Source organism: Phodopus roborovskii, unplaced genomic scaffold (genome assembly GCF_943737965.1).
Source record: "Phodopus roborovskii unplaced genomic scaffold, PHOROB, whole genome shotgun sequence".
Lineage (NCBI taxonomy): Eukaryota > Metazoa > Chordata > Mammalia > Rodentia > Cricetidae > Phodopus > Phodopus roborovskii.
This window is the reverse complement of record NW_026126514.1, coordinates 23,779,610-23,795,652: the sequence shown is the minus strand read 5'-3', so window position 1 is coordinate 23,795,652 and position 16,043 is coordinate 23,779,610. Positions and strand designations below refer to the sequence as shown.

The following is a 16,043-nucleotide window of genomic DNA, read 5'->3' as shown; positions in this document are numbered from 1 at the left end:
AATGTGACATTTAGACTAATAACAGCCAAACTAGCAGGAAACAGATTAATGCAAAGGAATTGCCTAGATTATTAAGATAGCCTGCCAATGACCTTCTAGGAGAGTTAAAAAAATAATAAATAAAAATAAAAAAGCCTAGGCTCTCATTTTCCTAGACTGCTTTGAGGCTAATCAGTGTGCTCTAACACCCCAACAGTCGCTGAGTGGGTACAGACACTCTGTGTTGTATCCATATTTCAGATGCAGGGCTGATAAAAACAGATAGGTAAAACAAGCCTCTTGCAGAGGTGCATGTGTACTTTCCCTGACCCAGGAAAGCAGTGCCCCAGACTCATGTGCCAACACCCATACCACCAGTTCAGCCATTGTAAAGAGAGATGTGCTCTGGTCACACAGACCACACAAGCAGGCTCTGCCTGAGAAGCCGGCAGCCACGGACCCCTTTGTGTGGGAAGAACGTTAAGATAACTTAGGCTTGCAGTGAAATCTACCTGCTGCAGTGTTGCTGGCCTGCCACAGCCTATCACATATCACTTCTCCCTGTATATTTCCCAGCAGCGCCCCAGAGCTATAGGGAGGTTACCCTGAGTCGTCGTAGAATGGCTGTGACCCGCTTCTGCAGGTTGTCCCAACGCTGGTTGCCCTCGTGTACCATCTGCTTCAGTTTGCTGGCTGTGTCGGTGCGGTTCTCCCTAGCCAGGCGCCGGTACTGTTTGTTGATGAGCTCCAGCTGTGTCAGTCTTTCATGAATCTGCCGCTGAAAGGCCTGTGGCACAATGTGGAGGTCAGTGCCCGACAGGGAAAGGGCTGGGAACCCGCTCTGCCAACCCCAAGTGGCTTGCTCTGCATGGCTGCTACCCGGACAGCAGGGGCAGCAAAACACTACATGGCAGGTCTGTGAGGTCGGCAAAGCACGGGGCACTGGCGTACATGGACATTTCCATCAAAGCTGACCTAGCAGCTGGTGGCAGGCAGAGGGCTGTGACAGTGAAGGAAACATCTGGCCACCCCATCCAGCCACCCAAAGCCACGAAGCAGCTTCTGAGGTGCAGCAGGCTTGGCTCACTGTGGGAGAACGGGCTGGGGAAAGGCTCACCTCAAACCTCTTCAGCTCCTCTTTGGCATTTGTATACAACACCTCGGAGGAATTTGGGCAGGCTGCTGTCCGCTCAGCAGACTTGAGCCAGTCCTCGAAGCGGGAATAGTCATCTAAAAATTTCTGCCACAGCCGCCAGGTCTCCTCAATTCTGAGGGGAGGAGTAGAGGACAGGAGGTTAGTTAGCAAACTGCCCACGTCCACTCAGCATGGTCTACCTGTTTTGGAGTGTTTGGGAAGATGCTCCACCACCCCTTTCTAGGGAATAAATAGCTAAGGATGTTTGCTCTCAGTCAAAACTCAATTCTCCCGGGACCCAGGCACCTCAGAAACCCTAATGCCATGGCTCAGGCAAGAGTTGGGGCTGCCTGCCCTGTTATGTGGCTGAAGAAAGGCAGTACTCCTGATTAGTTTTGCTTTGTTCTCCCCCCCCCCCCCCAGTGATTTCCTTGCTCACCTTACTCTAGACTTTCTCTGTCAATTTTTGGCTTGCCTTCCTGCCTTCTTTCCCTCTCTCCCTCCCTTCCTCTCTCCCTCCTTCCATTTCTTTCTTTTCACAGGTTTCTTGTAGCCCAGCCAGGCTGGCCCTGAACCTTCCATCCTTCTGCCTCCAATTCCTAAGGGCTGCAACGACAGGCACGTACCACCATTCCCTGTTTATGCTGTTTTGGGGATTGAGCTCAGGTCATCATCCATGCTGGGCAAATACTCTACTGACTGGGCTATTTCTTGGTGTATTTCTAAGTGACTTAAACAGAGTGTAGTTCCTGTGGCTGTGGGGTGAAAGGCTGGCTATGGTTACAATGTTCAAGTCCAACCGGCTGCTTACTTCATTCGCCGCTCCATGGACATGGCACAGATGTTCCTCCAGCGCCTGTCCAGGCTCCTGGTGGTCTGCTGGATTGAGTCACACTCTGTTTCGTTGGCACAGGCGTCAGAGTCATGCAATAGGACATCACAGATATTGAACACTGACTCTACCCCTGCACTGTGTTGTTCGATATCTCGCTGCAGATCCTACAATTACAAGATAGCACAAAAGCACTTGAGATGATGGCGGTAGTGAAGACTGGCACCAAAGGGTTCCTTTCTATCCTTCCCATCCCCACTCCCTAGTCAGGGGATCACAGGGGTCTCGAGGTTCAGACAGACTGAGCTTGTTGTCTTCATGTGGCCCTGTGCTGTGGACACCTGGCCAACCCACATATTGGCAACTGTCAGTACCAATGTACTGTACTGTACTGGGAAGGGTGGGGGCACCCACCACACACTGACAGATGGTACTGCTGGCTCTGAGATGCTACTGTCCGGCAGCTTTGGGTATACGGGCTTAATCCAAACCACCCAACTCCAGGTGAACCCAGTAAAGACTCGATTTGGGGCAGGTGTTCTTAGGAAAACAGTTTGGTTAGCAGGAACTCAAACCAAAGCAACAGACTTTTGACCTTTGATGAGTCACACAACTCTCAGATCTATACAGGCTTTTATGCTGACTCTACACACACCCCAGCAGCTAGAGGCACAGGAGTGGACGGCCTCCTCGGGAGCCTATCTGAATGAGGACTTCATGGATCCCAGGGGAGAATGCTGAGACTTCTAACCCTTGGGTCACAGCTGAGGCTGTGATGGGGGAAGAGGAAGCCCTCTGAATCTTGTTCCATGATACCAATAGTCATGTTACTTCCTTGATTAGGTAAAAAGAATACATATAAAGGGATAGTTCATGGCTATAGGAAAAAGGTGGGTCATCAGTTTCTGCTCTCTGCCCTTTTTAAAAAAAAATTATAGCCCAAGATTGCCTTGAACTTCTGCAGTCAGGGAGAAGGCCTGAAATACTGCAGTGGCGAGAGTTGCTGCCAGGTCAGTACCAAGGCTGGCTTTTCAGCGATTGCATTTAAGTAGAACTGTTGTTTTAAGAATTGTTACTGGCTTACAGGATGGCCTCTGGCTCTCCACAAACTTACTGGCATTGATGAATGTTCTTTTTAGCAACGGAAGCAGTGAATCAGCACCCCTAAGAGTGTACTGAATGAGCATAGGTACACTTTTAATCGGAAAAATGGCCAGGATGTCGCCTGGTTCTTGTTAGCTAGGACAGTGGGAAGGTGTAGGGAAATTCTAGCCCTGAGGTAAACATGAATGCCATGTACTTTAAGAGTCCTTTCAATGGTCTTATGTTATCATTAATTTTAATATATAATTAAAAAATTTTAATGTACATGTGTGTTTTGCCTACACGTCCCATGTATGTGTACCTTGTGTGTGCCTGATGCCTACAGTAGCCAGAAGAGGGAGTTGGATCCCCTGAAGTGGAGTTACAGCTTGTCACATGCCACATTGTGGGTGCTGGGTATGGGACTGCGGACCTCTGGAAGAGCAGCCAGTGGTCTTAACCACTGAGCCACCTCTCCAACCCCCATCTTACATCACTAATCCAGCTTGTGCTGAATAAAATGACTAAAGAAAACAGAATATGTAGGGCAAGTGGTAGGAAGACATGAGTTCTGAAATAATTTATAAAAGACCATTTTAAAAGTCCCAAGAACTTTTTTAACAATAACCTCCATCTAAAGATTCCATATCTTCTTTGAAACCCCACAGAATAGCTGAGTGATGATATAGTGTGAACTAGTTAAAATGCAATCCATATAAGCGCTGGACCAGTGACATTTATCAACAGACAGTAATAATCCTGTCACTAATGCCTACCAGGGCACAGGTCTGAAAAGGAATTACATTTCAGAAACTGTCCAAATTCTGAGAAGAGGCATAAACAAACATGAAAGCATTTCCTCATCAAGTCTGGAAAGGGGCTTTGATCCAACCTGATCAGGGAAGCCAAGGCTCTGAATCTGGGAAAAGAGCCAAGGAAGACAGAAGAAGAAGCAGATATTAAGAAGAGGTAAAAGTAAAACTGAGTGGAGAATGTCAGCAGAAAGAATGGGGATAAAAAGAGGCAGGGATAGGATGGAGGGAAAATCCCAGGCAGAACCCTGCTGGCAGTTTAGGATATCTCTAAGGAGAGGCCTCAGGGACACACAGCCAGGGAGCAAGTTGAGCTAGTGATGGTGAAGCTTTGGGAGTCTGGAATGACTCAGACAGAAGGAGGCTATTTGTAGTCAAAGAATGAAAGGTAATCAAGCATCTCCTAAGCCATCAAGTAACACCTGACATGGAACCACGAAGCCACACAACAAAACAAAACAACCCAGGAGACAAAGGCTGGGGACTCAATGAAAGTGGCTCATGACCACTGGGATTTCCTTTTGAAGTAGTTTAACTTTAGCACCGGTCATTAAGAGGAGTTCATGAAAGGACTCAGAGGGACTAACCCAGTGGTCCTCACCCTTCCTAATGCCGTGACTCTTTAATACAGTTCCTCATGTGGTGGTGATCCTTAACCATGAAATTATTTCGTTGCTACCAAATAACCACAATTTTGCTACTGTTAAGAATCGTAATGTAAATATCTGATATGCAAGATATCTGATACGTGACTCCCAAATGGGTGGAGGACCACAGGTTGAGAGCTGCTGGCCCTAACCCTTCCTTCGCCAGCTCCCCAAGGACAGAGGAATAGCAGGGTTGTAACCACTTTAGGAGCTAAAGACTTTCGAGAAGGCAGCATTAAGTGATCTCAACTTTTTAGGTCTTACTTTTAGAAGCAGCCAAACAATTTATGCTACTTAATTGGATGAAAACACAAGCAAAGTTTCAAGAAATGGCCTATCCACAGTATTGTCTCCAGTGTTTCTGGTCATAGTGTAATAGACACAAGGCAACATTCTTTTCAGGGCAACCACTAACAATTGCCTCAGTGCATCTGAAGCAGGTGGAATGAGACCTTATCTGCCCTCAAGAATGTCCAAAACCTGTCCCAGAACCTGGAACTGCATTAGGTTACAAAGCATGATGGTCTGAATGACAATGGTCCCCACAGGCTTATATAATTAATTGCTTAGTTACCAGGGAGTAAACTATTTGAAAGGATTAGAAGGATTAGGAGATATTACCTCATTGGAGGAAGTGTGTCACTGAGTGAGTGGGCTTTGAGGTTTCAAAAGTCCATGCCAGGCCCAAACACACTCTCTCTCTACCCTTCCCTTGCTGCCTCCCTCTTCCTCTCCCTCCCTCCCTATGAATTAGGATGTAACTTTCGGTACATATCCAGCACTACAACTTCCTGCTGTCATGTTCTCTACTCAATGGTAATAGACTGAATCTCTGAAACTGTAAGCCAGACCCCAATTAAATGCTTTTTTTAAAATATGAGTTGTCTTGGTCATGGTGTCTCTTCACAGCATTAGAACAGTGACTAAGACACATGGTAAAGGAGAATTAGTCAATCACAAGATAGTAGAATATCAACATTCTCCTGATAATCTGGGTGAGCTCAATGTAATACCTATTTAAAAACTGGAGGAGTTAGTGAAAGGACAAATGTTTTCTATTTAAGGTAGCCAAAAAAAAAAAAAAAAGTCACGTTTAAACAAATAAAAGGCTGGGTGGTAGGGCATGCCTTTAAGCCCAGCACTTGGGAGGCAGAGGCAGGCAGATCTCCAAGTTTGAGGACTGGTCAACATAGTGAGTTCCAGGATAGCCAGGGTTACACAGAGAAACCCTGTCTTGAAAAACAAAAATAAACAACAATAACAACAACAACAACAAAATTTTAAGATAATAAAAGATAGACCTGACTCAAGACAACTAAAGGGCATCTTCTGAGAAAGGGATGGTGACACACCTTAAATCTCAGCCCACAGAAAGACCAGAAGCTCAAGGTTCCCCTCAGCTATATAGCTAGTTTGAGGAAAGTCTGGGTAACATGAGCTGTTGTCATACAGACACAAAACTGGGGTGTTCCCTTCTGGTCTTGACTGAGAACTTGCCTAGCATATGAAAGGCACTGGTTGGAGAGGGTGTGTGCACATTGTATCCAGGGATGATGGTGCGTGGTTTTAGTTATGGTAGTTGGTGGGTACCCTTGTTTCTTTCTCTGTTGCTGTGATAAAACACTGACCAAAGGCAACTTGGGAGGAAAAGGCTTATTATTTAGAATACAGGATATAGTCTATGACTGACGGAAGTCAATAGGAACTCAAGGCAGGCACTGAAGGGATGCTTACCATCTCCCTCCCTAGCTTGCTTGGTTGCCTTTCTTATATAGCCCAGGCCAATTTGCCTAAGGATGGTACTGCCCACAGTAGGCTGGGCCCTACTATATCAATTAGCAATTGAGAAAATGTCTCAGGGCTAGGTGTGAGGACATACACTCCCAATTCCAATACTCAGGAGGCAGAGGCAGGTGGAGCTCTGGAGCTTGAGGCCACCTTGATCTCTATAGTCAGTTCCAGGCCAGTCAGGGCTACATAGTTAGATCCTGGGGAGGGTGGGTCGGGGGAGGCCCAGAGACCACTCTGTGGAGGCAGTTCCTCAATGGCAGCTCTCTCTTCACAGGTCTACAGGTCTATCAAGCTCATAGCAATATGATAAAGCTGAAGGCCGAGAGTCTGAAGTCCGTCTGGGTTACATAGCAAGACACAGACTTCCTCAGTCCCAAAAGGAATTGTACCCCCAATTCATTGCCTTTCAAAGTTATGTTAAACACAACAAAGACGAAAATAAAAACCCCACTGAGCAACATAATTAGTGTCTGCATCTTCGACATAATTTGAACTATTTCACAAAGAGCTCTGTGAAGGGGACGGAGGCATTCAGAGACCAATGCCTCACACAAGGGCAGAGACACAGGCAGGTAGAAGAACAGGTGAGGGCAGGCCTGCCCTTGGCATCCCATGGTGCCACCTTTCCTCCCACTACCTCTTCCTGTCACTCACCTGTTGCTCAGCAAGCCTCTTCTGGATTTCCTGGTCATCACAGACATCATAAACAACAGGCTTGGAGAGCTCAGACTCGATCCGCGCCAACCAGGTGCGAAGGTTGCTCATGTTTTTGTCTAACTGCTGAATGAAAGCAAACGTCTCCTTCAGCTTCTTCACCCTAAAATGCAGTGATAGAGAGGGCCAGTTATCAGCAGTGGCATCTGTACCGCTTTGGTTTCATAGCAGGAACAACTCCCACGCCCTCAGGTATGCGTGTCCACAGAGCCAGGGACTCTGCAGCACTGTGGGTCTGGATGACTTTTCACAGGGAGCAGTCTAGCCAAGAGTCCTGCCAAACCCACATGGACTCCTCCTGATACACGGACCACTTCCTGAGGTTCCACACCGGAGAGAAGATGTCATTTTACTCCCTCCCAAACACCTATTCTGAATACTTCACTCCAGTTTCTGTCATCAGTCTGTCAGAGAAAACAGCAGTCAGTGGCCCTCCCTGGACAAGGACAGAACACATGGCAACCCTATCACTTCAATGTGAGGGTTGGTGCGCCAAGTCTGCCTCGTGGGCTTGTTATGAGGCATCTCTGGGTCAGAAAGGGAGAAGCCACTCAGGCACAGATCTACTTGCCACCTCTCTGGCAACCCGCCTCAATTTCCTTCCAGCCTCGACTCGGCGTGCAATAGGTTTGAGAGAACACACATGTAGCTTGCACACACTGGAGCTTCTAGTTAACACACAAGGCAAAGAGCTACGCAAGCAAAAACCATCTTTGTTGGCCGGAGGCAGGGTCTCACTAAGTAGCTCACACAGGCCTGAAACTCACAGATCCTACTGCCTCTGCCTCCTGAATGCTGGGATTACAGGTGTGTGCAACCAGGCCTGGCTAGCCACCACGCTTCACACAGGGACAGAAATGAAATGCTTCAATCAGCCGGTTTCAGGAAAGCCCTACAATGGAATGAGTGAGCGCTTACACTGTTGATCTGGGGGATTTGGGTTAATCCCAGAGATTTGATGTAATGGTTTACAGTTCAAAGTTCCGACTTACCAATCCTCAGGTTGGAAGATGCCGCCAAAGCTGCATCCCCTGATGACGGCAATGGAAAGAGAAACTGCGATGCTGACCTCAACTCACAGGAAACACACTGCCCGCCGCACCACAACTCTTACTTAACTAACAACTTCCTTCTGGCCTCTGTGCCCTCCTACCCACCTTTGCTTCCATTTCAGAAGATAAATCCTGATTCATTCTTGGAACCCTTCAGCAGTCCGTTCTCTACCTTGACAAACCAGTTTAATCTCATAATCGGTTTAACACCCCAAGCAGTTTGAATGGCCTCTTGGCCTCTCACCAAAAGCCGATCCTTTTTTCTTGAGGAACTGCTTCTTCTGTACCCCACCCCAACCCTGCCCCCACGTTCCTGGAGCACCAGGGCAAGCTAATACTACCATGAGAGACACCCTGCACTCTCAGGAGAGAGAGAGTACCTCTCATGTGGCTGAGGACAGGGCTGTCAACAAATATTTGTTCCATGAATAAACATGCACAGTCACTTCCCTATAGGCTGTTTTATTTTCAGATAGGGCCTTTTGTAGCTCAGGCTTTCTCTGTTGCCAAGGATGATCTTGAATTTCTGGTCCTTCTGCCTCTACTTTTGTAGTGGTGGGATTATATCCATATAGGGCCAAACTGGTTTATATGGTGCTGGGGATGGATTCCAGGGCTTAGTGCATGCTGGGTAAGCACTCCATCAACTGAACCACTTTCCCTACCTCCAGGCTATGGTTTAAGTGGACCAAAGAGTCAGTGTGTTTCTATCTCACCATCAACCAAGGCAATCCTGAGGACTGCCTTTGGGTTCTAGTCCTGTTAGCAGGACTTGTATGGTTTTAGGAGAATCTTTTTACCCCAACCCTTCTACTTCAAGCCTCTGAGGTTTCTCAAATCTCAGCGATAAGGTTCAGATCAGAGCACTTGAGTCAAGCCAACCAGGTCTGTTAAAGTCCCGCCCAACCACCATCTACCATTTACAAGCTCTACACCCCTGCAAGATTCCTGACTCAGACTCCAAGTGTCCTTATTATTGAGCATCTTGTAGGTGATGTGGGACCAAGGCGAAAGATAGCCATCGGAATATAATAAATGTTCTGCAGTGTAACTCTTATGATGTTGACCGGGACATGGGATGCAGTAACACTGTATCCAGCTGGCACTGGACTTTGCTACATTCTCTCCCGAGTGTTTTATTCTCTGTGGCTGCATGAGGTGAGGAGGCTGGAAGGCAGACCATGAGGTCTGTATGGTCTGTCTTTGGTTTGAGCTCTGGTTTTCATTAATCTCACTTGTAAAGTGGGGCTACCCAGTGACACACCTTCCTTCACTGGGTTGGCTGGGAGGAAGGCAGGAGATGTGCTGAAGGATATTTGGGACAATCTTTGATCAGGACAAGTGGCCAGGAATCATGGCATGATCAGTTTCAAGAAGGTACATTTTCCAAATTGCACTCTCGCAGCAGACTAAGTCTCCTTCAAAGCCCTGAGATGATTTATTAAAAAGGAAGTAACTGAATCCAGGCTATGCCTGGATACAGCTGTAACCTAGATCCTGCCTTCATTTCCATGGTTTACCGCTGTGACCTTCTTACCTATCTTACTATCCTGACTATGCAAGGACTAGAAGCTATCCACACAGCTATGAGGGGCTGCACTCCTAAAACCCTCTGGCTGGAGAAGAGCCTGCCTGGCCACGAGAACTCCCTGTGGGTAGAGACCAGCGTTCAGGCTCAGTCATCTTCCTACCGCCTCCCACTTGCCCTTCCCCTCTTCCCAGGCTGGCAGCTCACTATGCTACCATCCAACACCTAATCCAAAGACACTATGAGAATAACAGCAGGGTTCTTTTTGTTTGTTTGTTTGTTTCTTAATTTATCAAAGAGAGGTCTGGGAAGACCACTTCCTATACTAAGTGAGCCAACACACAATGGCCTAGGCATGACCACATTAACTTTTGTCAACCAGAGGTCAGGGATGTTATAATTCCTGGAGAAGGAGAGGAATAATTTGCTTGACTCCTACAACTGTGATATTCAAAATTAAGGGCCCTAGGCAGATTGATGGAGAAGTGAAATGAAAATGGACAGAACATCTCTAATCTAAAAAACCGTAACCTGTAATGCTCAAAAGTCCATTACCAGTGACCAATCCCACATCAGACCTTATAGGTTGGCTACAGTCAAAGCAGTTGCACTAAAGACATACAGAATTACTTTAGAGCTATGTGCATGAGTGAATTCCAAAGATATCTTATTATAAATATGCAAATATTCCAAAATAGAAAACAACAACAAAAACTCAAAGTATGTTCTTGAGCATCAGAGGTAAAGGGAAACTTAGCTGTTCTAGCCTTTTCATATGCAACCCATTTCTTTAAAATATCTACATTGGATGTGCTTTGTAACTCATAAATAAGCTGTAGTACCTGCTAACATATGTCAGGCCTGCTGTGTCTCACATGCTAGCAACTCATTTTTTCCTCCCAGGGATGCTGACAAGTGCTATCAACATTACCATCCCTATCGGAAAGTTGAGGAAAAGAAGGCACATGGGTTAAATAACCAGCCCCAGTCACGTGGGCCATTAAAGAGCAGGGGCATGATTCTAACCTCTGGCAGTCTGGCCCCTGTGGCTAGTCACATACTTTGCACATCCAGATGTGCATACACTGAGGGTAGAAGATGGGTTCTGCTGATATCAAGGAACATGATTCAGATCCAGGATATGTTGGCAGAGGAGTCACATGCTGCTGTGTCTTGTGGCTTGTAGCCAGTACATGGGAAGATGCTGAAAGTCACAGATACACTGCCCATGTTTCCCTTCCATGGCTTTCTTTCAATATACAATTAATCATTTGCTTTTGTTTTGGATCCTGTACACACCGTGAGGACTCAATGGTAACTGAAAGTCTTGAGTCCCACAGAGCTGATGCCACCGAGATATTGTGGTACAGCCCTCAGAAATCCCTACTGGGTGAGGAAGCAACAGTCACCAGTTTGTCTTTTCCATCAAAATGATGGCACTGCCTTATTTTAAAGACCAGAGGATACCAGAACACTTTGCCCTCAAAGCAACTCACTGCCCTGCTGTGAGTGGAATGAAACACATTGATAACAAGTATACTTAGGGCCAAGAAGAAGGGAAGGGAGGGGGGAGAGAAAGGGAGGACACACACACACACACACACACACACACACACACACACACACACACACACACACACAGAGAGAGAGAGAGAGAGAGAGAACGAGAGAACTTCACCCAGGCAGTCACCCCCAGTACACTGGAATCAGAATGTTTCTCAGGCAGTCACTTGACAATTAATTCCAAGGACCAACAGATACATTGTTGAGGTTTATGTAATTCTGCTCCCAGTAGATGCTGTAACTCAACTGTCACCTTTCCTGGGTCAGGAAGCATGTGTCCCTGGCTAATCCTGGGGGCTGACATTTGTTAGCATGGCCCTTGAAACAATAAGCTGTCCACTTAACATCAGGAAAGAAGGACATCTCAGGGACCAATCTGTCCACATGATGCTGTGTGACACCAACCACCTAGGCAGTCCATGTGGCTCTCACTTCTGCACTTGCCCATATTTATCCAGGCAAAATTTCTCGTGTGTCACCTCTGAACATAGGGCACACACCCAAGAGGAAAGAAACAGGGTTTCCAGAGCTGAACTCTAGGATTGATGATCAAAACAGTATTTAGGTTTAAAGGAGAAGCCATCTATGCCAAAAGACATTTTTCTATGAAACCAAACAAAGTTAGAATTATGCCTATGAGTAGCTGTAGAATAGAAGAGTTCTACTCCAGGAATTATGGGTAAAGATTCAGGGCACGATCAAGGTGAATAAAGTTTTTCTTTCATCTTAACTAGGGATGGCTCAGAAACACAGCTCTCCTTCCAGAACGGTCAAAATGAAGGTGAATCAGTAATCAGTACATAGAGCAGGCAGAAGTCTTGCTACGTGTACACGAGGCTTTAAATATCAAATGCATACTTATCTGGAATAATTCATATTCATGCGCACGGAGTATTATACCCTTGAGCCCTGCTCTCATGGTAACCTGCATACAGTTAGATTATAAAGGCTCAGGTCAGTGTAAGTTAGGCGGCGCCTGTGTCAATGTGGGCAGTGTCGCAGAATTTATTAAGGAGAACTGGAATGACCAAAAGTATCTAAATCTGGACTGAAACCTATGGCCATCTGTTAGATGCTAAACACACTGTACCAAGCCTGCACGATTTTATCTTTTTACATAGTAAAATTATTAATTTCCATGCCCTGATTTGAGGGCACAGACAGTACAATACATTTTAGAGCCAACTGCTGCTTTGGAGAATTTTTGATGCTGGGTATTTCTATTTTCTACACAGCACAAACGCATTTCTGCCGGCTTGTCAGAGGCAGACTACAGCCACCACAAGCATGCTGAGAACCCATCCCCCTAACGGCTGAGTGCACACACTCCCGCAGCCACCATCTCATCGGTGATCTCCATTGTAACCAAAACAGAAAGACACAGAGAGCAGCGGCTGCCTGGGCACAGCTGAAATGGTACTTACTGTTTATGAGAAAAAACCATTCCTTAGGTTTCAGCTGGCGCTCCAAGTTCCCGGCTGCACCTCTACCTCCTGGCTAGGCAGCCCCTCCCCCTGCCCAGCCTGCCCTCTTCATTCACTGGCTCAGCATCTTCCAACCAGGCCCTCCCCAAGGCTTCCTCATCAGAGGCACCAGCGCTGGCTGGCTCACCCGCACAGGGTGACGCTGGTTGGAAGGAAGACACCTTTTCTATGCTCTGCAATTTTTAAAATCTGTTTTCCCTGCTTGCAGTAAAGAAAATGCCTCTCTCCAGCTCTCCTCACACACACACAGCCTTTGTTCTGACGCTACAGGATTGCAAGGCTGAGAGGAGAAAGTCCCAGCGTTATCTTGCCACTGTGGTTTGTATGAAGTGCTATAAAGCCAGGGAGGAAACATTTAGATTGGGAACATGGGGGGAAAAGAGATTTCTGGCCTATAATTTTCTGTGTCCCATTGACCAGCAACAGTGTAACCTGAAGCCCCAGCCATGCAAGGGTGCCTTCCTCAGGCCCTGAAGAAGAGTTTCCCTCAGGAGTTTTCCTCTTGCCTTAGATCTGTCGTCCTGCCTGAGAAGGCCAGAGTTCATTTTCTCTGTTCCTCTGACTACTGCAGAGGGGACTCCGCCTTGCAGTACTAATGGACCTCACGATAGAGGAAGAGATTTGAGCTTCTTCCTGGGTCTTTCAAAAATGTAGGAACATGGAAAGGGAATCCTTCTTTCTCCCATGGCAATGGGTCAGGCTTGCTTCTTTCCCTATTTTGAGGCTTGATCTCCTGTCTGTTCCTACAACCCACCTCTTTTTTTTTTTTCTTTCTTTCTTTCTTATTTTACATATGAATCCCAGTTCTCTCTCCCTCTTATGCCCCCCCCCCACCACCCTCCCATCCCATTCCCCTCTCCCCCACCTCACAGGGAGGGTGATGCCTTCCAGGAAGGATCAACAAAACCTGTCAAGTCATTTGGAGTAGGGACTAGGCCCTCCCTCCTGTCTCTAGGCTAAGGGAGTATCCCTCCATGGGGAATGTGCTCCCAAAGTCCTTTCGTGCACCAGGGATACATCCTGGTTCCACTGTCCGAGGTCCCTTAGACTGCCCAGGCCTTCTAACTGAGACCAATGTTCAGGGGGTCTGAGTTGGTACAACCCACCTCTTAAGCCGTTACTCAATCCCCACCTTGGATAGTAAGCCTCCTCTACCAGTGGAACAACGTGTGCAGGCTTGGCAACATTTCTCCTAAATGTAGCACCTGTTTTGTTCATTCCCACATGCTGGGCTGGCCCTGTGACCTTCTTCATACAGGACAAGGAGGCTCACTCCCTGACCTCACACATCAGGCCAGTTAGTTGCTTCCCATCTGCTGATGGCTGCTCTCCCCTTGGGGAGGCCCTTGACTCTCAGGAAGACATTTCTGCAGGGTGTGTAAAAAGTCACGTGCTCCAGAGGTAGAATGGTTGGGCCAACTGCAAGGAAAATGTAAATGTGAAAGCCAACCTCCAGCTGGCCCCTCCTCCATGCCCAGCAACCTCCAGGCACCTGCGGTGACTAAAGTAAGTGGGCTTCCTGACTGGCAGCATTATTTGGCCTTTCACAGTGACCCTAAGAGAATACAGATAGAAGGAGATCCATGGAAAATGTGAGCCCACTCTACAAGGCATGGAAAGTAATTGTAGCCCATGGTTGCCAGGGTAGTAACTGTTGAGTTCAAGTGACAACATTTTACTTGCTGTTTGTATAAACTTCATAGGCTTTTTACCATGGTAGGGGAAATGTGAGAAGTATGTCTAATTTCTTTCAGTGTCTTTCCATGGACTTGATATTTCTGAAAACAAAAGATCCACCTAATGCCCATGGGGAGGGACTAGTCTTTTGTTTACATGCTGCTGAAGTCTCTCCTTCATACTCTAGTGTAAGGGTACCAAGCCGTTCATGATGATGCCACCGAGGAGGCATTTGAGAGAATAGTAACAACAATTTCCTGAGAAACTGCAGATCAACAGAATGGAAATGATCTCTAATGATCCTTACACAAGGGGGGCTGACCGTGAAGACCTCAAAGGGAGTTCTTCCAGGCACTGGAAATTCTCATCAGTTCATTCACCAGCACCACTAGACATAGTCTTTAAAAATGGTCCTCCCCTAGGGCTGAGGAGATAGCTTAGTAAGCGTGTGTCCCACAGACATAATCCCCAGCATCTATATAAAAGTTAAGCATGGGGTATACACACTTGTAACCCTAGCTCAGGGATGGGAGGTGTACAGGAGACAGGAAGACAGGTGCATTGCAAGATCTCATTGGCTAGCCATCTAGCCAATCCATGAACTTGGGGCTGTGAGATGCCATGGAGGCAGATGTGTGTTGGATGGACGATAGATTGTTCTGGCACTCTCTCATCTGTATCTCATTCCTCACAGATGTCCTGCAAGGGAGGCATAAAGCAGGGGTTGTGCATGTTTTCTCAGCATGGGGACTGAGGCCCAAGACTCATTCATAATTTCTGATTTACTTCACTCCACTACTCATGTGTTTCTCAAACAGTGTTCCCATCAAGAGCACCACATCTGGAAACATGTCGGGAATGAAGGTCTTGGACTCACCTGGACCTGTGTGGATGGAGCAGCTGTAGACACACATGGGTCACTGAGGTAGGTTATGATACAAGTTGAAGCTTGAGAACCACTGTCTTCCAGTAGACAGTACCTGACAATGAGTTCTAGGTCTCAGAGAAATTATATACGGTGCCTTGGAAAGCCAGCATCCCACAGGAGTCAGACATGCCTCTAAGATGCATTGTGCAGTGAGACAGACAGACTTTGGCTCCTGTTCCTGCCCTGAGTGGACATCATTTCCCTTCTCTGAGTGGCAGTTCCCTCTCTGCAAATGAAGGCTTCGGCTGATCCTGCAGTGGTTGTCTCAAGAGCCAAAACAGCAGATGTGAGGAGCCTGGCTCTGCTCGCTCCCTTCCCCCAGAGAAGCCTAGTTGTCTGAAATGAGCAGATGTAATGTAGCTTTAAGAAACCTGTTGTCATATGGTACTAATTATTTTGAGATTTGTTGAGAATAAAACTACAGTACTAGATTTTTTTGGGGGGAGGGTAGAGGGTGTCTTTCTTTTCTTTTTAATCAGTGAATGAGACCTGCTTTAGTGGGTTTTAGAGTACTGAACTCTCTGCCAGGTCTTCAACTTTAACTTGGGTCTACGGTGAAGATCTCACAGGGTTCTTCTATTCATGCTTCCAACTAGCAGGGTCTAGGTTGGTGGGGCATAGGGCATGGCTGCTGGCAACTGTCTGAGTTGAGATCCTGGTGGCATTGTGAGCTGCCTCTACTAGTCTGTGCAGGTTACTTAACTCCAGCCTTCAGTTTCTTTATAAATAAAATGGGATGATGGTACCAACCTGTCAGAATTACACTGGAAATTAAGTGAGGGCTGGAGAGATGGCTCAGCCGGTAAAGATGCTTCCTG

At 46.9% G+C, this 16,043-nt stretch overlaps 1 protein-coding gene across 1 annotated transcript in view; it reads right to left on the bottom strand.

Moving 5' to 3' along the window:
* The window catches only part of Syne2 (spectrin repeat containing nuclear envelope protein 2), a 255,798-nt gene that overhangs the window by 15,174 nt on the left and 224,581 nt on the right, over positions 1–16,043 (bottom strand). Inside the window, exons 99-102 of the mRNA XM_051196009.1 lie at positions 6,934–7,096; positions 1,926–2,113; positions 1,097–1,247; positions 584–766 (exon numbers count right to left, since the gene is read on the bottom strand). Coding sequence (XP_051051966.1) covers positions 584–766; positions 1,097–1,247; positions 1,926–2,113; positions 6,934–7,096 — 685 coding nt within the window. The remainder of the gene's footprint in view (positions 1–583; positions 767–1,096; positions 1,248–1,925; positions 2,114–6,933; positions 7,097–16,043) is intronic.